This window comes from Molossus molossus, unplaced genomic scaffold (assembly GCF_014108415.1).
Source record: "Molossus molossus isolate mMolMol1 unplaced genomic scaffold, mMolMol1.p scaffold_m16_p_2, whole genome shotgun sequence".
Classification (NCBI taxonomy): domain Eukaryota; kingdom Metazoa; phylum Chordata; class Mammalia; order Chiroptera; family Molossidae; genus Molossus; species Molossus molossus.
Window position 1 is genome coordinate 76137582 of NW_023425355.1, and position 26482 is coordinate 76164063.

General features: G+C 37.5%; 1 protein-coding gene and 1 pseudogene across 1 annotated transcript in view; one reads left to right on the plus strand and one right to left on the minus strand.

The window, feature by feature from the left end:
- Window positions 1–26482, minus strand: part of MCF2 (MCF.2 cell line derived transforming sequence) — an 87945-nt gene that overhangs the window by 18431 nt on the left and 43032 nt on the right. The window contains 2 exon segments of the mRNA XM_036270080.1: window positions 15005–15095; window positions 22735–22848. Of these exon segments, the coding sequence (XP_036125973.1) occupies window positions 15005–15095; window positions 22735–22848 (205 nt within the window).
- LOC118636001 lies at window positions 7942–8267 on the plus strand (annotated as a pseudogene).

A 26482-nucleotide genomic window follows, 5' to 3' on the forward strand; every position in this document is an offset into this window, starting at 1 on the left:
AGTTCTTTGATTTATCTCTTCCCACCCCTCCCACCCCCCATCCCTCTGAGGTTTGTCAGTCTGTTTCCTACTTCCATGTCTCTGGATCTTTTTTGGTTGACAGCTTATTTTGTTTATTATGTTCCACAAATCAGTAAGATCATGTGGTACTTGCCTTTCTCTGACTGGTTTATTTCACTTAGCATAATACTCTCCAGTTCCCTCCATGTCATCTCAAAGAATAAGAGATCTCCCTTTCTTACAGCTGCATAGTATTCTGTTGTGTAAATGTATGAGAACTTTTTTTATCTACTCATCTACTGATGGACACTTGGGCTATTTCCAAATCTTAGCAATTGTAAATAGTACTGCTATAAACATAGGGGTGCATATATTCTTTATGATTGGTGTTTCTGGCTTCTTAGGATATATTCTTAGAAGTGGGATCCCTGGGTCAAATGGCATCTCAATTTTTAATTTTTTGAGGTATCACCATATTGTTTTCCACAGTGGCTGCACCAATCTGTATTCCTACCAGCACTGTACTAGAGTCCCCTTTTCTCCACATCCTTGCCAGAACTTGTTAAATAATTAAACTCTTAAGCTTCATTTTAAAGTTAGTTTTTGTACTCAAATTGTATTTATTCCCTATAAAACAAAATTAGGAGGCAGATTCCTAGGGTAGCCCAAAAAGTCAAAGGGAGCTAAAATAATGTATACTTATAGTAAAGAATAGAAGAAAAGTATATTATGAACTCAATTTTTTTTCATTCAAGCAACATTCACTCAATATCTTTTGTGTCCACTCCATGTATTTAAGTAAATAATTATCAGGCACTAATGGCATTCAGTGTACACAAATTAATAAAATGTAATCTCTACCCTTATTGAAAGAAAATGACTGTCTAATAGTGTAGCCCATTAATACTCATTAGCTCTGTAGCATGATAAGTTGATAAGTAAAACAAGGGAATTAGAATAATATCCAACAGGAAGTGGTAGCACTGAGCATCCCAGACCTAGAAATGTCAAAAAAAGTTTTGAAGCATAAAGAGGAATTATTTGGGATAACAGAGTATTGTACTGGTGCACTAATGTATCCCCGGCTTCTAGAATACTAGCACATAGTTGGTGGTAAGGAAAAAATTGCCAAATAAAATATTACAAAAGGCGGGAACTATGCAAAATTAGTGGATAGACTAGTATAGAGTTATAATAATAAACCACCACATATCAAATGTTTACTCTATGCCAAGTATTTTTACCAATATTATCATAGCTCCTCTTTATAATAATTCTTTGAAGTAGTTAGGCTATCCTCTTTTACAAATAAAGAAATTGAGTTTCAGAAAGTTTAAGTAAATTTTGACCCTGCTGGTGAAGTCTTAATTTATACCTGAGTCTGTGCTTTCAATCATTATACTATCCCACTTCTTTAACGGGTTGCAATCAGGAAAGCTAGAGGAAAATGATGCTGGGGATGTAGAAATGGGAGATACTGCTAAAAAGATGGGCAGGAGTCAGTTCAGAAAAGGCTCTGGGTTTTCTCCTGGAAGCAAGGGGAGATTCTAAAAGGTTTTAGAGTAACCTTTTAGCAGCAGAGTAACGCGATCAGTTTGCATTTTAGGAGGATCACTCTGGATTTTGACAAGACTTAAGTCAGGTGAGCAAGGAGACCAGTGCAGTAACCAAATCAGGGATGAGACATTTCTGAACTGGAGAAACAACAGCAGGGATGAGGGTAGAATTTGGGAGATACAATCTGCAAGACATGATGAATGAATGTGCCTGATAAGAAAGGAAAAACTAGGAACTCAGTCTCCAGATTTCTGGCTTAAGTAACTAACATTAAAAACACAGGAGAAGCAGGTTGGAAGGGTGACCAGGACATCCAGATGATGTCTAACAGCAAATGTATGTACAAGGAAGGAGAAAAAAAAGTGCAGACTTGGAATGGAGAGTTGGGAGTCAGCCTCAAAACTGCAGATTAAAACATAATAAAGAAAAATCTGTCAAGAATGTTTAAAATATAATAGTATTTCAGGCATGTTGAAATATTAGTAATTACACAAAATTATAAAACTAAAATGAAGATGCTATAGGGCAGAGGTAATGGAAACTGTACTTTTTGCTCAATTTGCTGTGAACCCAAACCTGCTCTAAAAAAATAATATATTAGAAAGAGAATAACTTTCACTGAAGTGTGAGACCTAACTTCTTGGGGAAATGACATTTAAAATGGGGGATTTAAAAAATTCAATGTGCATCAAACAACAAGTGGTGAGGGTGTGGAGAAAAGGGGACTCAAGTACACTGCTGGTGGGAATGTAGACTGGTGCAGCCACTATGGAAAACACTATGGTGTTACCTCAAAAAATTAAAAATGGACCTGCCATTTGACCCTGTGATTCCACTTCCAGGAATACACCCTAAGAAAACTGAAACACCAATCAGAAAGAATATATGTACCTCTATGTTCATAGTAGCACTATAATGGAATACTATGCAGCTGTAAGAAAGAAAAATGTCTTATGCTTTCAGGTGGCATGGAAAAACCTAGAGAGTATTATACTAAGTGAAATAAGCCAAGCAGAGAAAGACAAATATCACATGATCTTACTTATTTGTGGAATATAATGAACTAAACAAACTGCTGAACAAAATCAACCCACAGACATAGAAATGGGGTACAGACTGACAAGTCTCAGAGGAGGGGGTGTTGGGGAAGGAAGAGATAAACCACAGAACTTACATGAATGTATGCATGATAAATGAACATAGACAACAAAGCTAGGGATGGGACAAGGCGAAAAGGAAGGAGGGTGTCAATAGAGGAAAAATTAGAAACATCTGTAACAAAAATTAATAAATAAAACATAAATTAATTAATAAAACAATTCAATGTAAAGTGGTGATAAAACATAAACAATTAAGTGGCAATGAGAACCAGAGGGAAAGAGAGCAGTGTCAAACAAACAGGTTTCAAAAAAGTACAAAATTAGAGGAAGATGGCGGCAGGCAGGACCTAAGGGAGGGTGTGTGTGTGAGACAGTGACCTATTGTGTGAGAGTGTGTGAGTAGACTTGAAGGCGGATGACCAAACTCATGCAGTGCAGAAAAGCAGAGCAGAAGGTTCCTGTGCTGTGCAAGGGAACAGCCAGCTACCATGGTAATCAGCTCTTCAGGGCACTTCTCCCTACACCACAGGGAAGTCCCACCATTTTGGGAAATCTTGGGTATTACCTGGGAGAAAACAGTGGGAGCTGCTAGGGCCCGTCAACCTGAGCCCACCAGCACACCTGACACCATCGAACAAGTGGACAATCTGTGTCAACACAGACCAGTGCTCAGTAGTGGAACTCTCAAGGTGCCAGTAGTGGAAGCCACAGATAGCCAGGAGCCCAGCACCATCCCCCATAGTAGCAGCCCTATCAGAGTCCAGATACATCCCCAGCAACAGAGGCTGGGAGCAGACATCCATACCCAGGCAACAGAAGCACAGACCAGCAGATGAGACACATCCCCAAAAACTACAGCCAAAACTGAGGAGTTGAGCCCCACAAGGCAGCAGCACTTCACAGCCCCCAGCGGTGGGACCTGGGCTCCACAGAGGCCTGTGTGGTCCAGTAACTCACAAGAGCAATGGGAAGACAGAGCACGAAAGAGACTGGTGTGATCCAGCTACCCACCCACTGGACCAGCAGGGTCAGAAGAACCAGAGAGGTCTGTGTGACCCAGCAGGGACTGTGCGATCCAGTTACTCGCTGAACCTGAGGGGTGCTGAAACACCAGAGAGACCTGTACAACCAAGCAGGGACTGCGTGATCTAGTTACTTGTGGGACCTAATGGTTGCTGAAACACCAGAGAGGCCTGTGCAATGCAGCAGAAACTGTGCCATAGAATTACCAGAGGGACTTGTGGGGTGCAGAAGGACCAGAGAGGCCTGTGCGACCCAGAAGCCCATAACATAGGCATAGAGCCAGGTCCCCAAAAGGACTGTAGAATCCAGTTACCCACAAGACCTGCAGGGTGCGGGGGCACCAGAGATGCCTGTGTGACCCAGCTGCACACAAGACAGGCTCAGAGGATGTGAAAAAGAAGAAGTGAATGGAAGCTATACAGACAATCTCCCAGGGCCAAATGGGAATTACAACCAAAATAAAGACAAATCCTCAGAAAAAAAGCAATAGAAAAGCAGCAGGACAGGACCGTATACCAGGGACATAGGTAAAATCTGCTAAAGAGTGAGACGGTGGCAGGCTGGGAGCCCAAGGACAGCAGCAGACTTAGCTGTGAGCAGCAACCTTGGGGAATGAAGACCAAGCCAACCCCACAGTGCAGAAAGCCTGGACAGGGCACTAAAATAACCACAGCCACTCCCTTGAGGGCTACAGCAGAAGGAGAGCAGACTGCACTGGAACTCTGTGGGGACAACCAGGATGGGGAGGGTACCAGTTTTTGCTGGGTTCCTTCCCTGAGCTGTGGGGAAAAACAGCAGCCCCCCCCCCCCACCCTTATAGATTCAGCCTTTCCCAGGTGAGGCAAAAAAACAAATTGAGGTTCATTAAGAACCAGCATCTATCCCACACTCTGGAAATCCTTTTATGTAAAACACTAGAGCTACATTCCAAGGCACTGAGTAACTGAAACTACTAGCCATCAGGAAAAAGCTAGATGATAATTGAACCTTTCCTAAGCTTGCAAATCTACACATGGAAGTAAGACTTCACAGTGGTGTTTAACTTGGGCCCACCCAGGTGCACTAAACCCAGTATTGGGCACCACAAATAGCAGAACACCAACATACACAGGACAAATTTTTCAGGCTCCAAAACCCACTGAGAAAGTCGAAATGGTGTGAAAAAAAATCCCAATTGAAAGAACAAGAGAACTCTATTGAAGAACAGATAAATGAAATGCAGTTAAGCAAATTATCAGAGGTAGAGTTCAAAGCCATGATCTTGAGGAAGCACAATAGCATGAGTAAGACATCAGCACCACGAGTAAAGACAGAAACATTGAAAACCAACCAAATGGAAATGAAGAATGACATAGCAGAAATCAGGAACATATTGGACAAACTAAGCAGCAGAGTAAAGGAAAGTGAAGACCGAATCAGTGACTTAGAAGACAGGGTAGAAAAAAATCAACCAATCAGAAAACCAAAAGGAAAAAACAATGAGAAAACAAGAATACAGCTTAAGAGAACTGAGATATAACTGGAAACATAATAATGTTCGCATAATAGGAATTGCCGAAGAGAAAGAAAATGGGCAAAGGTTAGAGAATATATTTGAAGAAATAGTGACAGAAAATTTTCCTAACTTGGAGAATGAAGAAGGCATTCAAGTTCAAGAAGCACAGAGAGCCCCAAGTAAGAAGAACCCAAACAGGCCCACACCAAGACACATAGTGATCAAAATGCCAAAAATTAAAGACAAAGAGAAAATCCTAAAAACAGCAAGAGATAAGCAGCAGGCTACCTACAAAGAAAATCCCATAGAGCTCTCAGCTGACATATCAACAGAAACTCTAAAGGCCAGAAGTAAGTGTAATGAAGTAATTAATGCCATGAAAAACAAGGATATGAATCCAACATTACTCTATTCATGAAGGCTATCATTCAAAATAGAAGGTCAAATAAAGAACTTTCCAGAGGGGGGGAAAAAGGCTAAAGGAATATATTAACACTAAATCAGCATAGTAAGATATGCTAAAAGGACGGCTGTAATTAGTAGAAGAAATAGGAAGAGAAATATTACCACATTAAACAAAAATGGCAATAAATAAGTACATATCAATTATCACCTTAAATGTGAAAGGTTTGAATGCTCCAATAAAAAGACACAGAGTAGCTTACTGGATAAGAAAACATGACTCACAAAAATGTTGTTTACAAGAGACCCACCTCACAACAAAAGACTCACATAGGTTGAAAGTGAAGGGATAAAAAAAAAAAAAAATCACTCAAGGAAACAGAAAGCAAAAAAAAGCTGGCATAGCAATATTCACATCGGATAAAATAGATTTCAAAATGAAGGCCACAACTAGAGACAAAGAAGGCTACTACATAGTACTGAAAGGATCTATCCAACAAGAAGATATAACCTTGGTAAACACATATGCACCAAATATAGGAGCACCAAAATATATTAAAAATCTACTGATGGACTTCAAAGGTGAAATCAACAGCAAAACAATCATAGCAAGGGACTTCAACACCCCACTGACATCCCTGGATAGATCTTCTAGACAAAAAATTAACAAGAAAATATAAACTCTAAATGAGGTGCTAGATCAAATGGATTTAATAGATACCTACAGAGAATTAAACCTCAAAACTGCAGAATTCACGTTCTTCTCAAGTGCACATGGGACATTCTCAAGATAGACCACATGTTAGGGCACAAACTAAGTCTCTACAAGTTCAAGAAGATTGAAATAATATCCAGCACCTTCTCAGATCACAATGGCATACAACTAGAAATCAATTGCAACAAGAAATTTCAAAGATATTTGAAAACATGGGGGCTAAATAGCATGTCATTGAACAGTGAATAGATTACCATAGAGATCAAGAGAGAAATGAAAAACTTCCTGGAAATCAATGTAAATGACACACAACAACACTAAATCTATGGGATGCAGCTAAAGCAATCTGAGAGGAAAGTTCATAGAACTACAGGTCTACCTCAAGAAGCAAGAAAAATTTTTAATAGACTATCTAACCTCACCACTTAAAAAAAACTAGAAAGCAAACATAAAGAAAACCCCAGAGCAAGTAGAAGGAAGAAAATAGTAAAGATAAGAGCAGAAATAAATGACATGGAGACCAAAATACAATTCACAGGATCAATGAAAGAAACAGCTGGTTCTTTAAAAAGATAAACAAGATTGATGGACCCTTAGGTAGACTTACCAAGAACCCAAGAAAGAACCCAAATACACAAAATCAGATATAAAAGAGGAGAAATAATAACTGACACCAAAGAAATACAAAGGATTGTTAACAAATATTATGAACAATTATACGGCAACAATTTCGACAATATAAGTGAAATGGACAAATGTCTAGAAATACATAGTCTCCCAAAGCTGAATCGTGAAGAGACAGACCAATAACAACAAAATAAATTGAAGATGTAATCAAGACTCTACCAGCAAACAAGAGCCCACACCCTGAAAGCTTCAGGGGGGATTTTATCAAACATTCAAAAAAGAACTAATAGCCATTCTCGAACTATTTCAAAAAATTAAAGAAGAAGGAAGACTTCCAAACCCATTTTATGAGGACAGCATAATTCTAATTCCAAACCCAGAAGAAGACACTACAAAGAAAGAAAACTACAGGCCAATATCCCTGATGAACATAGATGTCAAAATCCTGAACAAAATACTAGCAAATTGAATCCAGCAATACAAAAAAAAATATTCACTATGATCAAATGGGATTCATCCCAGGGATGCAAGGCTGGTACAATATTCACAAATCAATAAATGTGATATACCACATAAACAAAATGAAAGATAAAAACCATATGATCATATCAATAGATGGTGAAAAAGCATTCAACAAAATCCAGCACCCATTTCTGATAAAAACTTTCAGCAATCTGGAAACAGAGGGATCATATTTCAACATAATAAAGGCCATATATTAAAGACCTACAGCCAGCATCATACTCATTGGGCCAAAACTAAAAGCATTTCCCTTAAGAACAGGAACAAGACAAGGATGCCCACTTTTACAACTGTCATTTAACATAGTACTGGAAGTCTTAGACACAGCAATCTGAAGGGAAGAAAAAATAAAACGGATCCAAATGTGAAAGGAGGAAGTGAAATTGTTATTATTTGCAGGTGACATGATATTATATATAGAAAACCCCAAAGACTCCATCAAAAATCTGCTACACTTGGGTGTTTAATTGTTGGTGTGAGTGTGCAGTAACTGAGCCAACATGCTTCGTAATATGCTGTCTCTTCATCAGATTGCCCAGAGGACCATAAGTACTGCTTTATGCAGGTAGTTTGAAAATAAAATTTCAGAGAAACAAAAGCTTTCTCAGGAAGACAACGGAATTCCAGTACATGAAGGGTCAGTAGCTGATGCCCTTCTGTATAGAGCTACCATGATTTTACAGTCGGGGGAATAGCATATGCTATATATCAACTGGCTATGGCTCCACTTCACAAGAAGCAGGATTCACTTCAGTTATTCTCTCAGCCAGCAGCTGGTTGGTTCACTTTCATTCAGCTCTCTATGGACCAGTATGCTGATAAATAACTAAATTCTTCTTTGGGGATCAATATGTAATGACTTGTCGTAACTGCCACCAATAAAGCAGTCTTTACCAAAAAAAAAAAAAAAAAAATCTACCTGACTTAATAAATGAATTTGGCAAAGTAGCAGAATACAAAATTAATGTTGAGAAATCGATGGTATTTTTATACACCAATGATGAACTCACAGAAAGAGAAAAAAAAATCCCATTTACCATCACAGCAAAAAAATTAAGACACCTAGGAATAAATTTAACCAAAGAAATAAAGGACCTATTCGGAGACAACTGCAGGACATTGAAAAAAGAAATAGAGGAAGATATAAAAAAAAGTGGAAGCACATACCTTGTTCGTGAATTGGAAGAATTAACATCATTCAAATCTCCATACTACCCAAAGCAATCTATAGATTCAATGCAATCCCCATGAAATTACCAACGACATACTTTACAGAACTAGAACAAATACTTCAAATCTTCATATGGAACTAAAAAAGACCCTAAATAGTGACAGCAATCTTGAAAAAAAAGAACAAAGTTGGAGGAATTACATTACCAGATTTCAGGTTATACTACAAAGCCACTGTAATCAAAACAGCCTGGTACTGCCACAAAAACAGACATATAGAGCAATGGAACAGAATGGAGAACCCAGAAATGGACCAAAGAAAATATGCTCAATTAATATTTGACAAAGCTGGCAAGAGCATACAGTGGAGTAAAGACAGCCCCTTCAATAAATGGTGCTGGGAAAATTGTTAGCTACATGCAAAAAAAAAAAAAAAAAAAAATGAAATTAGACCATCAACTTATACCATACACAAAAATCAACTCGAAATGGCTAAATGGCTTAAATGTGACTCATGAATTTATAAAAAATCCTAGAAGAAACTGTGGGCAACAAAATTTCAGACATCATACTCAGCAGAATTTTCACTGATACATCACCTGAGGCAACAGAAACAAAGAAGAAAGTGAACACATGGGACTACATCAAACTCAAAAGCTTCTGCACAGCAAAAGAAACAACTACCATATGGAAAGGCAACCCACTGTATGGGAGAGCATAATTGCCAATGATACATCAGATGAGGGATTAATTTTCAAAATATGTAGAATACTCACACATCTCAACAAAAGAAAGATAAAGAACCCAATTAAAAAATGGGCAGAGGAACTACATAGACACGTCTGTAAACAGGACATACAAATGGCTAAGAGACATATGAAGAAATGCTCAACATCACTAATCATCAGAGAGATGCAAATTAAATCAACAATGAGGTATCACCTAACAATTGTCAGAATGGCCACCATCAACAAATCATCAAACAAGTCTTGGCGAGGGTGTGGAGAAAAGGGCACTCTAGTACACTGCTGGTGGGAATGCAGACTGGTGCAGCCACTAGGGAAAACAATATGGTGTCACCTCAAAAAATTAAAAATTGAACTTCCATTTGACCCAGTGATCCCCCTTCTAGGAATATACCCTAAGAATCCTGATACATCAATCAGAAAGAATATGTGTACCCCTATGTTCATACCAGAACCATTTATAATGGCTAAGATCTGGAAACAGCCCAAATGTCCATCAGTAGACGAATGGTTAAAAAAGCAGTGGTACATATACACAATGGAGTACTATGCAGCTGTAAAACTGAAAGATCTCTTATCCTTTGAGACGACATGGAGGGACCTGGAAATTATTATCCTAAGCAATACAAGCCCAACAGAGAAAGACAAATATCATATGCTGTCACTTATTTGTGGAATATAATGAACATAACAGTCTGAGGAACGGGGTAGTCCCACAGACATACAAGTGGGGTACAGATTGACAATCCCCTGAAGAAGAGGTGGGGAGGAGAGATAAACCACAGAACTTATATGCATGAATGCATAATCAAAGGTCATAGACCACAAAGCTGGGGACAGGGCAGTGAAGGAGGGGGATGGGGTATCAGAGCGAGAAAAAGAAGAAACATCTGTAACTAAAATAAATAAATTAATTAATTAAATGAAAAGGAATTAGGAACTTTCTGAAGCTTAAGTCAGTTACTTTTTTTGTTTGTTTGTTTTGTTTTGTTTTTATCCTCACCCGAGGACATTTTTCCATTTTTTGTTCAGACAGAGTGGAAGGGAGAGAGAGGAAGAAAGAGAGAGAATCATCGATGTGAAAGGGACACATAGGGTGGCTGCCACCCCAACGACCAACCAGGGCCAGGGTCAAACTGCAACTGATGTACACGTCCTTAGCGGGAACCGAACCTGGGTCTCTCTGGACCGCAGGCCGACACTCTAACCACTGAGTCAAACCGGCCAGGGCAAGTCACTTTTGATGACAAAAGTACTAATGTCCGTTGTACCCAGTACTGCAAAGCACCAACACAGGCATACCTTGTGTATCATAAATTGTCTATTAAAAGTGAAGCACTCTAGCTGGTTTGGCTCAGTGGTTGGAGCACAGCCTGCAGACCAGAGAGTCCCTGGTTCAGTTCCCACTAGGGGCACGTACCAAATAAAATAAAATAAAAAATAAAAAGTCTGAAGCTATTATTCCCATAATACAAAATCATGTGTAGAGCTGAAGATACAACTTTGTCAAAATAAAAAGATTAATATCACCCACAGATGGTCACTGTTATTCAACAACAATAAAATTCTTACTCATTTACTTCCCTAATCTTACTTTTGATTTCAAAATCTTTTTTTCTGTCTGATTTTTACTTTCTTATTTTTTGTGTGTTGTCTCAATATTTTTATGAGCAAGTATTATATTTTAAATCATAACATCAATAATGTTATCTAAAGTTTTGAAAGAAAAAGATTGGCATGTAAAACCCTATTGATAACAAGTTAGTTGTTAAATTACCTAGTTTTATTTCACATTTCCCCAAAATACATCTAAATATCACTTTAGAAATTTGCTGGGAATTTAGTATACAAGTGAGCTAATGAAGGCAAAATTTTAGTTAGAAAAATGTTGGAAATATATAAGCAAGGAGAGATTTCTAAATTCTAGCCTATAATGAAAAGAGAGTCACTCTTATTTCCTTTTTTTTTTTTTTTTTTTTTTTTTTAAATTATCAACAGGCTAGAATTCTGTATCTTCAAAGTTTTAATTTGGAGAAGAATTAAAATCAGAAAGATTTCCAATAATTAGCCTTTAAAATTTTTTTCACTTGTACAGTAACACCCACGAAGGGCTTACTTTCTAAATACTGATAAAGTCATCTCCAGATCTTATCCATCATATCATCCTCTACTTGACCATGGTGAAAGAATTAATCCTTTTGTTAGATGTTATTTTAGCTAGTGATTTAAAGCTACTCTGCCAAAGGATTCAAAATTGTTCATACAGTCGCCCTGGCTAGTTTGGCTCAGCAGTAGATTGTCAGTCCGCAGACCACCAAGTCACAGGTTCAATTCCGCCAAGGGCACATACCCGCACTCGAACCTGGGAACAGGCTTTCCAGGACTGCAGGCAGAGTCCTTACCGCATTCCTTCTGAACCTCATCTTGCCTCTCAGGTGAGCTGCTTCTGCCATCTCACCTATACACAATACTCTCCTTTTCCAATTGTCAATGCAACATTGATGAAACATGAGCTACTTCTTGGGTAGTATTGAAAAGCAGCAGCCAAAAATTTCTATCAAACAAAGCAACCGAAGCTGTAGCTGCTTCCATTACCACTGTAGCATCACTGTAAGGAAACCACTATCCCTGATTAGTCAGCTGACAAACCCTTCCCTGCTATTCATATTAATTCAGTGCTGACACATTCCCCAATTACTTAGCCTGGTTGAACCTCACAGATTAACTTGTGCTGAACTACTCAAGATGATGTCCTAAGAGTGGAAGAAGGGGAAAAAAAAATAAGACTCCTCCTAGGGGCTTGATAGGACTGGCTTTTTCCTCTGCGAAGTTTGATTTTTAAGGTGGAATGCTAAGAATCTTTGTGAATGTAGTATTAACTGATACCTTCATCTATGTAACTGAAAATTAAATTTTATTTTTTAAATTAAATTATATTATGTGTTTAAACCTTGTAAAAGCTTAGAGCTTTTAAATTTTTTCCTGATGATAATCTAGAAAAAAACATAACATGCAAATTTTTGAAAATGGATAGGATACTTCCCCAAATTAACATTTCCCCCAAATATGTAACTAAAAACAATCTTATCTCCTGTCATGAATTATGAAGTATAGCCTAACTGCATAGTTTATTTTGAAATCTACAAATTAAGGTCTTGAAATTAAATTGTAAAATTATTTCATAGACACTCATTTAAAATAATATACCAGACAGTTATACTATCTATACAATGGCAATTTTCACCAAAAATCCTTTCTGAATGACAACTTTTGCTCTTGAAGTTAGCTTGTATTCAATATTTACCTTTATTGCAAACAGAGGTGATTGGCTATTAATGGTTGAGATACAATGAATATGTTCTTGAGTATAGGTATAGGAAGTACCAAAAGCAGAAACATTTAAAATGTCAAACACAACACACAAACACACACACTCTCTCTCTCCTTCCCTCCCTTCCACTCTATATAAAAAAATCAATGGAGAAATATCCTCAGGTGAGGATTAACAACAAAAAATACACTTAAAATAATCTATAGCCAGTTACATGTTACCATCACCTGTACTCCCACTCCTTCCCAGTGCTACCAATTTGGCAGTTATGAGACTAAAGGTACCCTGACTGCCCAGCTCTTTTCTGAACATGGCTTATTCTTCCCCAGTAAGAGAGCATTCCTAGAAAAACAGAAAGTGGAACATTACGTGTCAAAAAACAACTCAGTATTCCTCTTTAACCCCAAATAAATAGGATCACAACAGAATCTTATACTTCTCTCTTAGAAAAAACAAGACCTCTATGCCAAACAACCTATTTGATTAATAAAAATAGTTTTAACTTAGTATATGGAAGGCAGATTTATTTTCTCCAAAGGAATTTTACCTTTTTCTAAAAACCTCTGAATTTATTTGTCTATCCACAATTAATTTGGAAAACGATAGCAGCAGGTGGAAAGAGCATCAACTGAAATTCACGAAAATTCAATTTTTGCTCTGGCTGTTTTTAATACTTAGCTATTTGACCTCACATAACCTTTCCAAAGAGTGTACATCAATGTAATTCTCTCATCTATAAGACAATTATAATGGCACCTGCCTGGAGTCCTTAATCAGAAAATAAAAAGAATCAACATTACTTTTTAAAATGTGACTGTTTTTGGAAAGGCAAAAAAATATATTATACTAAGTGAAGGCTTTCTAATTTTATTTTAGTAATTTGTGTGAATCAACTCTTCTCTCCATTGCTTATGATTAAACACCTTTGTTAAAGAAATAAACAGAAAAACAATTTGCTGACTTGCCTAAGATGAGAAATAATCCGTACTGGTTATAAAAAGAATAAATAATCTCATTCATTTCACCATGTGAGTTCCAATACACAGTTGACCCTTAAACAATCAGGATTAGGGGACCAAGCACCCCCATAGTTGAAAATCTGCATATAACTTTTGACTACCCAAAACTTTACTAATAGCTTAATGTTGACTGGAAGTATTACCAATAATACAAGCAGTAGGGTAACACATATTTGCATATTACATCTATTATATACTATATTCTTACAATAAAGTAAGCTAGAGAATAGAAACTATTATTAAGAAAATCATAAGGAAGAGAAGATAACGTTTGCATTTTTTATTGAAAAAAATTCATGTGTAAGTGAACCCATGTAGTTCAAAGCCGTATTGTTCAAGTACCAACTTGTTTTTACAGTTGTTAGCAGCTTAGTATAGTAAAAAGAACCTAGGCTCAGAAGTCCAACAACCTAGATTTTTGTCTTGCTTTCACAAATAAATCAACTTTCTCTACTGGTTGTGACCTCCTGTGTCAGTTAGGAAACAAAGTAAGAATTTCAGATGGTTTATGATGTTGGACTCTCAAAGAGAAAAATATATTGATTCCCAGTTACCCTGGTCCTATAAAGTTGACAACATGGTACTTTCATAGACAACACTACTCTTGCCAGCTCCCTCCTCTCTCTCCTTTTTTATGAAACAGAAGTGTCAGACAATGCTACTATATCAAGAAGAGCCTAATAATGTAAAAGATCAACTTCCCTGTGGAAAGGATTGCATCTCATAATATTTCCTTTAGTAAAACCATTTTCTCTTATCTGGATCTTAGGAAGCTGGGTACTAGATTCCAATAGGTAGTTGTGTCACATTACAGGCAACTCATTCCCTACTCTATTCCAGGGTTAGGGTGGGGAGGGATTCTGGAAAGATATACTTGTTTAAAAAGTGCTTATTTCTGGATAGTTTGAGTATTGACTACAGTTTTGAACTTTCTTCTTTGTACTTTTTCTTATTACAATGAATATACAACATAGCTATTTCCATGTTTTAAAAATCCCACAAAAATTTGCCTTGCTCTGAAAAGCATAGGGAACCTCGAGTCTCTTCTCACTTATAACTGGAATGGTTAACTATGGTTCTTTATTTCCCATTTGGTTTTATTTTAAGTGGAGTTGTTTAGCTCAATCTCCTATATCAATTCCTCTTCCTACTTTCCCACCTCCCCACCCCATCTATTTTATTTTCTCCATCAATATTGGTTTGTCTCCATCAGTATCAAAATAATCTATATCCCCACAAACAGAAAGTATAATATAAAAAAAAATAAGAAGTTACTAAAAAATGCATTGGTACTTACAGATATTATTTGGAGACAGATTTTGAAAGAAGACCATGTAGCCAATCTTTGATCAAGAATAATGGTAAACCGGGAGTCAGATCCATTTTGCCTGCCAAATAAGAGAAAATAATACATATTTATTAGTATTAATCCAAACTTTCTAGATAAATACTTACTTCTAATTATTTAATTTACATTTCATGTCTTGACCAAAGACAGATTTGGATGTGGAAGCTTTCACAAAGTGCTACCTTGAAAAACCAAATTCATTCCATATTCCATTACTCACAATTTTAAATTTTGCTTTCAGCATTTATGTAAATTTTTTAAACAGGCAAGTACAGTGTGTTGCAGACAGGTCACTAAAACTGATTTGGAATACTGCAGCCTTCGGTATGGGTAAAATTTATATGCAGCAATATTTTATGACATCAGACTTAATGTTCCATGGCAATCTACCATAAGCCAATGAGCATCCATTCAATCAGAAAACCACTTTTTTTGTTTTGGTCTTTGAACTTTTATTAATTTATTTATTTTATTAATTAATTAATTTTTGTTAAGATGTTTCTCATTTTTCCCCCACTAATTCGCCCTCCCCCTCCCTCCATGCCCTGTCCCCAGCTTTGTTGTCCATGTCCACTGTTCATGCATAAATGCATATAAGTTCTGTGGTTTATCTCTCCCCTACCACCCCCGTTTCAGGGGATTGTCAGCCTGTACCCCACTTCCACGTCTCTGGGACTACCTCATTCATCAGACTGTTATGTTCATTATATTCCACAAATAAGTGGAATCATATAACACTTGTCTTTCTCTGTTTGGCTTGTTTTGCTTAGGATAAAACTTTCCAGGTCCCTCTATGTCGTCTCAAAGGATAAAAGATCTTTAATTCTTACAGCTGCATAGTTCTCCATTGTGTATATGTACCACAGCTTTTTTATCCATTCGTCTACAGATGGACATTTGGGCTGTTTTCAGATCTTAGCTACTGTAACTAGTACTGCTAAGAACATGGGGGAACATATATTCTTTATGACTGGTGTTTCAGACTTCTTACGGTATATTCCAAGAAGTAGGATCACTGGGTCAAATGGCAGTTCAATTTTTAATTTTTTGAGGTAACACCATATTTTTTTCCATAGTGACTGCACCAGTCTGCATTCCCACCAGCAGTGTACTAGTGTCCCCTTTTCCCCACACATTCACCAACACTTGTAGTTTGATAATTTGTTGATGGTGGCCATTCTGACAGGTGTGAAGTAATACTTCATTGTTGTTTTAATTTGAATCTCTCTGATGATTAGTAATATTGAGCATTTCTTCATATGTCTCTTAGCCATTTGTATGTCCTGTTTGGAGAGGTGTCTATTTATTTCCTCTGCCCATTTGTTAATTGGGTTCTTTGTCTTTCTTTTGTGAGTTGTATGAGCACTGTATACATATTAGAAATTAACCCCTTATCTGATATATCATTGGCAATTATGCTCTCCCATACAGTTGGTAGCCTTTCCATTTTGATGATTGTATCTTTTGCTCTGCAGAAGCATTTGAGTTTGATGTAGTACCATGTGTTCATTTCCTCCTTTGTTTCTGTTGCCTTGGGTGATGTATCAGTGAAAATTCTGCTGCGGATGATGTCTGAAATTTTGTTGCCTAGAGTTTCTTCTAGGATTTTTATGGATTCATGCGTCACATTTAAGTCTTTTATCCATTTTGAGTTTATTCTAGTGTATGAAGTAAGTTGATGGTCTATTTTTTTTTTTTTGCATGTAGCTTCAATTTTCCCAACACTATTTATTAAAGAGGCTGTCTTTACTTGACTGTATGCTCTTGCCACCTTTGTCAAATATTAATTGAGCGTATTGCCTTGGGTCCATTTCTGGGTTCTCTGTTCTGTTCCACTGGTCTATATGCCTGTTCTTATGCCAGTACCAGGGAGTTTTGATTACAGTGCCTTTGTAGTTTTACCTGAAATCTGGTAATGTGATCCCTCCTATTTTGTTCCTCTTTTTCCAGACTGCTGTGGATATTTGAGGTCTTTCTTGTTTCCATATAAACTTTTGAAGTATTTGTTCTAGTTCTATGAAGTATGTCGTTGGTATTTTGATGGGGATTGCATTGAATCTATAAATTGCTTTGGGTAGTATGGACATTTTAATGATGTTAATTCTTCCAATCCATAAGCAAGGTATATGCTTCCACTTCTTTATATCTTCCTCTATTTCCTTTTTCAGTGACCTGTAGTTTTCTGCCAATAGGTCCTCTATTACTTTGGCTAAGTTTATTCCTAGATACCTTAATTTTTTGCTGTGATGGTAAATGGGATTGTTTTCTTTGTTTATCTTTCTGTGAGTTCATCATTGATGTATAGGAATGCCATCAATTTCTTGATATTAATTTTGTATCCTGCTACTTTGCAAATTCATTTAAGTCTAGTAAATTTTTGATGGAGTCTTTAAATTTTCTACATATAGTATCATGTCATCTGCAAATAATGGCAGTTTCACTTCCTCATTTCCAATTTGAATCCCCCTTTTTTTTTCGTCCTGTCTGATTGCTGTGGCTAAGATTTTCAGTAGTATGTTAAATTAGAGTGGTGAAAGTGGGTACCTTGTCTTGTTCCTGTTCTCAATGGAAATGCTTTTAATTTTTGCCCATTGAGTTTGATGTTGGCTGTTGGTCTTTTATATACGCCCTTTATTATGTTGACATATGATCCCTCTATTCCCACATTGCTGAGCGTTTTTATCAGAAATGGATGCTGGATTTCGTCTAACACTTTTTTTGGCATCTATTGATATGATCATGGGTTTTTTATTCTTCATTTTATTTACATGGTGCATCACGTTTATTGATTTGAAAATAATGTACCAACTTTGCATCCCTGGGATGAATCCCATTTCATCATAATGAATAATTTTTCTGATGTATTACTGAATCCGATTTGCTAGTATTTTGTTTACAATTTTGGCATCGATGTTCATCAGGGATGTTGCCCTGTAGTTTTCTTGATTTGTAAAGTCTTTCTCTGGTTTTCGAATTAGAGTTATGCTGGCCTCATAAAATGAGTTTGGAAGTCTTCCTTTTTCTTGAATATTTTGAAATAGTTTGAGGAGAATGGGTGTTATTTCTTTTTTTGAATATTTGGTAAAACTCCCTCGTCAAGCCATCTGGGACTGGCTTTTGTTTGCTGGGAGAATCTTGATTACATCTTCAATTTCCTTCATTGTTAGTGGTCTGTTCCAGGTTTCTATCTCTTCCTGGTCCAGTTTTGGGAGACTGTGTGTTTCTAGGAATGTGTCCATTTCACTTAGATTATCGAATTTGTTGCCATATAATTGTTCATAATAGTTGTTAACGATCTTTAATATTTCTGTGGTGTCAGTTGTTACTTCTCCACTTTCATTTCTGACTCTGTATATTTGGGTTCTCTCTCTTTGTTTCTTGATGAGTATAGCTAAGGGTCCATTAATATTGTTTATCTTTTTGAAAAACAAGCTCTTTGTTTCATTGCTCCTTTGAATTGTTTTTTTTTTTTTTTTTTTGGTCTCTATGTCATTTATTTCTACTCTAATCTTTACTATTTCCTTCCTTCTATTTGCTCTGGGATTTTTGTTTGTTTGTTTTTGTTTTGTTTTTGGTTTGCTTTCAAGTTCTTTAAGTTGTAAGGTTAGATAGTCTATTAGAGATTTTTCTTGTTTCTTGAGGTAGGCCTGTAGTGCTCTGAACTTCCCTCACAGAACTGCTTTTGCTCCATCCCATAGATTTTTTGTTGTTGTGTGTCATTTTTATTGGTTTCTAGGAAGTTTTTTTATTTCTTCCTTGACCTTTTTGGTAACCTATTTGTTGTTTAATAACATGCTATTTGGCCTTCATGTATTCAATTGTCTTTGCAGGTTCTCGTTGCCATTGATTTCCAGTTTATGACATTGTGATCTGAGAAGATCCTTGATATGATTTCAATCCTCTTGAACCTGTAGAGACTCAGTTTCTGTTCTAACAATTGGTCTATCTTTGAGAATGTTCCATGGGCACTTGAAAAGATTGTGAATTCTGTAATTTTGAGGTGTGATATCTGTAGATATCTATTAAATCCATTTGGTCTAGTGCTTCATTTAGAGTCTCTGTTTCCTTGCCAATTTTTTGTCTAGAGGATCTATCCAGTGATGTCAGCAGGGTGTTGACATCCCCTGCTATGATTGTATTGCTATCAATTTCTCATATGAAGTCTTCCAAAAGATTTTTAGTATATTTTGGTGCTCCTATATTGGGTGCATATATGTTCATCAAGGTTATATCTTTCTGTTGAATAAATCCTTTCAATATTATGTAGTGGCTTTCTTTGTCTCAAGTTATGGCCTTCATTTTGAAATCTATTTTATCAGATATGAGTATTGCTACCCCAGCTTTTTTCCCTTTCCGTTTGCTTGGAAGATTTTTTCCATCCCTTCGTTTTCAACCTATGTGAGTCTTTTGTTGTGAGGTGGGTCTCTTGTAAACAACATATAGATCAGTCATGCTTTCATGTCCAATCAGCTACTCTGTGTCTTTATATCAGAGCGTTCAATCCATTTACATTTAAGGTGATTATTAATATGTACTTAGTTATTGTCATTTTTGTTTAGTGTGATTCTATTTTTCTTCCCATTTCTCCTGCTAATTATAAGAGTCTTTTTTAACATTTCTTGCAGTGCTAGTTTGGTGCTAATGTATTCCCTTAGCCTTTTTTTGTCTTGGAAGCTCTTTATTTGACCTTGTATTTTCAAATGATAGCCTTGCTGAGTAGAGTAGTCTTGGATTCTGATCCTTGTTTTTCATGATCTTGATTACCTCATGCCATTCCCTTCTGGCCTGTAGTGTTTCTGTTGAGAAGTCAGCTGAGAGCCTTATGTGGATTCCTTTGTAGGTAACCTGTTGCTTATCTCTTGCTGCCTTTAGGATTCTCTCTTTGTCTTTAATTTTTGGCATTTTGATTACTATGTGTCTTGTTGTGAGTCTGTTTGGGTTCTTCTTACTTAGGGCTCTCTGTGCTTCTTGAACGTGAATGCCTTCTTCCTTCACCAATTTAGGGAAGTTTTCTGTCACTATTTCTTTGAATATATTCTCTAACCCTTGCTCATCTTCTTCTTCTTCAGGGACTCCTATGACGCGAATGTCATTATGTTTCCAGTTGTCCCACAGTTCTCTTAAGCTCTCTTCCTATTTTTTAATTGTTTTTTCCTTTTGATTTTCTGATTGGTTGATTTTGTCTACCCTATCTTCTAATTGACTGATCCGGTCCTGAGCTTCCTCTACTCTGCTTTTTAGACCTTCCAATGTGTTTTTCATTTCTGATATGTTATATTGCATTTCTTCACGGTGGTTTTTAATTTCCAACTGGTTGATTTTCATTATTTCTATGTCTTTATTCATGGTGCTCATGTCCTTACACATGCTGTTGAGCTTCCTCAAAATCATGGTTCTGAATTCTAGTTCTGTTAACTTGCTCAACTGCACCTTATTTATCTCATTTTTGGTATAGGTCTCATGTTTTTTCATTTAGCATACGTTCCTTTGTTCCACCATTTTGGCGATCTCAGTGGGATTTGCAGCCTGCCTAAATATTCCTGTGATAGCTGGTGTTCTCCTGTTTGTGGTACCCTCTCCTGGGTTTGGATGAGCATGGGAGGACCCACGTTAAACACCACTGTCAAGTCTTACCTTCTTGAAAAGAGTTGGAAGCTCAGGAGTAGTTCAGTTATTTTTTTAGTTTTCTGCCTGGAGGCTATTAGTTGCTGTTACTTGAACAGCCTTGGCTTCTCAGTTGAATGAAAAACTCCCTCAGGTGTTCAGCATAAGAGGATTTCCCAAGAATGGGGCAGATGCTGGTTGTTAATGAGCCTCAATTTGCATTTCAATGCCACTGGGTGGGGTTGAATCTCCCAGAGAGGGGCCACTGCCTCTCTCCAGAGCCTTGGAAAGGAGTAAGATTACCACTGTCCTGTGTGGCCGCAACTCAGCAAAACTCTGAGTGCCCTCCAAATCCCAAGTTTCCCCACACAGTTCCTGTCCAGTCCACCCTCCCTCTGCCAGAGCCCAAGGTGAGTGGCTATGGCTATTTTAGGGTCTGTCCTGGCTCTGTGCTCTGGAGCCATTTGGAGTTTAACACTGAGGGCACTGCTCACAGCTAAGGCCGCTGTTGTCCATGGGCTCCCAGCCCCTCTCTCGCGCCTCCACAATCCTACCAGGATTGAGTCAATGTCCCTGGTTATATGGTCCTCCAAGCTGCTTTTCTGTTGCTGTTTCCTGATGATTTGTCTTCATTTTTGTTGTTATTCCAGATTGGTCCTGGGAGATGGTCTGTGTAGTTTCCATTAACTCTGCCACCATTCTGGAATCTTCCCAGAAAAACACTATTAAATATGTTTTCTATCTGTTGTCTATCATTTTAGAGAAGGCAGGTTGTCAAATGACCTATAATTGAAATATTTTCCTATGTAGTTCTTAACTAGCTGGTTATTCCAGTACACCATTATCCATGTAACCTATGATGTCATAAGAGTGGTAGCCATCAACAATGTAGCCCAGAGACTAGATAGTTCTCCTGAATCTCTTTAATGCTTCCAGAGAGTTCTCTAGGTAAAGATACATGCCGCATCTGTTGGTAAATGTTGATAATCTTATCAAAAGTGGTATTTCCACTGTCCTTAATTATTTTGCCCTTCTTTCTGTACCTTGGTGAGTCTATGAGAACTTTGTTGATCAGGGCTGTAGCAGAAGGTACTACCTCAGTCTGGGCCTGCCTATTCTGAATTGTCAGTTTCACTATAATCCTTAGACTCTTTTAATCATCAGTTGCTCTGGGGATGTCATCCCCAGATTTTTTTGGATACAGACCCAGGGGGTCAATCTTGGGGTCAGGCAAGACATAGCACCGAATTACATATTGAAACACAAAATGTATACAACTTTGGTCTCATTGAGGTAGAACTTTGACAGCATGGTGGAGGTGGCAGGTGTTAGATGAGCCCAGATTCGAGAGGACTAAAAGAAAATTGCACCTAATCCTCCTGTAAGCCAAAACCAAAAGCTAAATTTTTTATTTGCCCTAAAAAGACCACTGTCAAGTTTCAAGTGGTGCTGGTTAGATTTATATTTCTAAGATTTGATACTTGTTCATGAGACTCCACAATTTTTCCATACTAGATTTGTGCCCCCTTAGTCTTCTCGGTTAATAACTAGAAAATGTTTTCTTAAAAAAATTGTCTTTGACCTAAATAAAATCTTTAATGAAGCTTTTGAAAGGTTCCCTGCTAACATGTTAAAGTCTGAAAAATATTCTCCAATATCAAGAAGTTCCTCCTAATATATTCCAATAACACTTTTGAGCCTATTTAGCATTCAGTCTTTTTATTTTACCTTCGGAAGTAATGAAGAATAGCTGTTCCCCACTCTTGACTAGTAAAATTTCCTTTTACACAAAGTAAAGGCTTTATATATGATCATTATTTTCAACTTACGTTCTTCACTAGGACAGATACTTCTAGATCCACAATTTTGTATTCAGAGATTCCCCAATACAATTTTTATAGCAATTTACGTAGCTGACAGCTTCCCTTTCTATTTCATATCCCTCTGAAGGTGAGCTTTATAATCATTTGTAATAATAATAATAGTCACACTTAAAAGACACCTTCCCATTATTACATTCGTATAGCTATTCAACATACAACAAATTAAAAAAATAATGTTAGGAAATGCTATACCTCGCAATAGATGTCAAATACCTCAGTACTTTTGCTATCACTTCTTCTGGTATATACCTGAAATTACAATTTTCTGGAAATGTAATAATCCAAGCACGTTCTTTCCCTGGCCACCTAAAATAATATTTAAAATCAAGCAAATTAATAATTTTTGTGAGAACAAGGCAAGAAACAGTATTTTTAAATTTGAGAGGAACAGTCAGGAGAGAGTTTTTGGCCAATGTAAATTTTAAAAGAATTATGGCTCTACATAAACCAACATGACAAGATGTTTCTAAGTTTAAAAAGTGACAGAGTGGAGAAGATGGCAGGAGGCAGGACCAGAGGGAGAGTTAGTGTGTGAGAGAGTGAGTTAGTATGTGAGAGAGTGTGAATGGACGTGAAGGCGGATGACCAAACACCTGCAGTGCAGAGACGTGGACCAGAAGGTTCCTGTGCTGTGGAAGGGAGCAACTAGTTACCACAGTGAGCTGCACTTCAGGGCCCTTCTCCCTGCACCGTGGGGAGGTCCCACCATTTTGGAAGATCCTGGGTCTTCCCTGTGAGGGGGCAGTGAAAGTGGCTAGGGCCCAGCTACCTCAGCCCATCAGTGCACCTGGCAACATCAGAGCAGTGGACACTGTGTCAACATAGACTGGTGCACAGTAGTGAAGCTCCTAAGGTGCATGTCACAGAAGACACAAATAGCCGGGAGCCCAAAACCATCCCCCATAGTAGCAGCCCGAGCAGAGTCAAGATACACCCCCAGGAACAGAGGCTGGGGAGCAGGAGGAATGCGGCAGTCTTAGCTGAGAACAATGCCCTTGGGGAATAAAAACAAAGCTTGCCTCACAGCACAGGGAGCCCGCCCAGACAGAGCACCAGACACTCACCAGTGAGCTGCAGCAGAGGGAGGGAAGACTGCACTAAAACTCTGGGGAAACAATGATGATTTGGAGTACACTCAGAGTTTTTGCTGAGTTGCGGCCACAAATGACAATGGCCAGTTTGCTCGTTCCCAGAGCTGTGGGGAAAAGCAGCAGTCCCCCACCTCCTTAAAAGATTCAGCCATTCTCAAGTGAGGCAAAGAAATGCAAATTGAAGCTCATTAACAACCAGCATCTATCACACACTCTGGAAATCCTCTTATGTAGAACACCAGGGCTACATGCCAAGGCATTGGGTAACTGAGACTACTAGCCACAAGGAAAAAGCTACAGGATAACTGAACCTTTCTAGAGCTTGCAAATCTACCCAGGAAAGTAAGACTTCACAGTGGTGTTTAACGTGGGCCCGCCTACTCCCACCCAAACCCAGAAGAGGAACCCACAAAAAGTGAAACACCAACACCCAAAGAGAATAATTGGCAGGCTCCAAAACCCACGAAGATAGCCAAAATGGTGAAACAAAAAAACAAATCCCAAATGAAAGAACAAGAGAACTCTATTGAAGATCAGATCAATGAAATAAAGTTAAGCACATTATCAGAGGTAGAGTTCAAAGGCATGATCTTGAAAAAGCCCAACAGCATGAGTAAGGACATCAGCACCATGAGTAAAGATATAGAAACATTGAAGACCAACCAATTGGAAATGAAGAACGATATAGCACAAATAAAGAACACATTGGAAGGACTAACCAACAGAGTAGAGGAAGCTGAGAACCGGATCAGTGAATTAGACAAGGTAAAATAAAATCAACCAATCAGAAAACCAATAGGAAAAAAATTAAAAAACAGGGAGACAGCTTAAGAGAACTGTGAGACAACTGGAAATGTAATTACATTAATATCATAGGCATTCCTGAAGAGGAAGAAAATGGGCCAGGTTTGAGATATATTTCAAGAAATATGACAGAAAACTTTCCTAACTTGGTGAAGGAAGAAGGCATTCAAGTTCAAGAAGCACAGAAAGCCCCAAGTAAGAAGAACCCAAATAGGCCCACATCAAAACATATAGGAATTAAAATGCCAAAAATTTAAGACAAAGAGAGAATCCTAAAGGCAGCTAGAGATAAGCAACAGGTTGCCTACAAAGGAAATCCCAGAAGGCTCTCAGCTGACTACTTAAAAGAAACAATAAAGGCCAGAAGTGAGTGACATGAAGTAATCAAGGTGATGAAAAACAAGGATCAGAATCTAAGACTACTCTATCCAGCAAGGCTATCATTCAAAATAGAAGGTCAAATAAAGAGCTTCTCAGACAAAAAAAAAAAAAAAAAAAAAAAAAAGGCTACTGTAATTAGTAGAAGAAATAGAAAAAAATATATAACCACACTAAACAAAAATGGCAATAAAGAAGTAAATATCAATGATGCCCTTAAATGTGAATGGTTTCAATGCTCCAATAAAAAGACACAGTGTACCTGACTGGATAAGAAAGCATGACCCACATATAAGTTGTTTACAAAACATCCACCTCACAACAAGTACTCACATAGGTTGAAAGTGAAGAGATGGAAAAAAATCTTTCAAGCAAACAGAAAGAAAAAAAAAAAAAGCTGGCATAGCAATACTCATATCTGATAAAGTAGATTTCAAAATGTAGGCCATAACTAGAGACAAAGAAGGCCACTACATAATATTGAAATAATTTATCAACAGGAAAATATAACCTTGGTAAACATATATGCACCCAATATAGGAGCACCAAAATATATTAAAAATCTTCTGGAGGACTTCAAAGGAGAAATTGAAAGCAATACAATCATAGCAGGGGACTTCAACACCCCGCTGACATCACTGGATAAATCCTCTAGACAAAATATTAAGAAGGAAGCAGAGACTCTAAATGAAGCACAAGACCAAATGAATTTAACAGTTATCTACAGAGAATTACACCACAAAATGGCAGAATTTATACTTTTCTCAAGTGCATATGGAACATTCTCAAGGATATACCACATGTTACGGTACAAACTAAGTCTCTACAAGTTCAAGAAGATTAAAATCGCCCTGGCCAGTTTGGCTCAGCGGATAGAGCGTCGGCCTGCGGTCCGGAGTGACCGGGGTTCGGTTCCCGCTAAGGGCATGTACTTCGGTTGCAGTTTGTCCCCGGCCCTGGTTGGTCGTGCAGGTGGCAGTCACTCGATGTGTCCCTTCACGTCGATGTTTCTCTCTCTCTCTCCCTCCCGCTCTATCTGTACAAAAAATGGAAAAATATCCTCGGGTGAGGATAAAAAAAAAAAAAAGAAGATTAAAATCATAGCAAGCATCTTATCAGATTACAATGACATAATACTAGAAATCATGAGGGAATTTTACCAAAAATTCAAAGAAGAACAAATACCCATGCTCCTGGACCTATTTTTAAAAATTCAAGAAAAAGGAAGACTTCCAAACTCATTTTTGAGGCCAGCATAATCCTACTTCCCAAACCAGAAAAAGACACTTAAAGGAAATAAATGTAAAGGCCAATATCCCTGATGAACATAGATGCCAAAATCCTGAACAAAATACTAGCAAACAGAATCCAGCAATACAAAAAAAATTATTCACTATGACCAAGTGTGATTCATCCAGGGATGCAAGGCTGGTACAATATAGCAAATCAATAAATGTGATACACCACATATATAAAATGAAAGATAAAAATTATAGGATCATATCAATAGATGCTGAAAAAGCATTTGACGAAATCCAGCACATATTTCTGATAAAAACGCTCAGCAAGCTGAAAATAGATTGATCAAATCTCATCATTATAAACACCATATATGAAAGACCTACAGCCAACATCATACTCAATGGGCAAAAACTAAAAGCATTTCC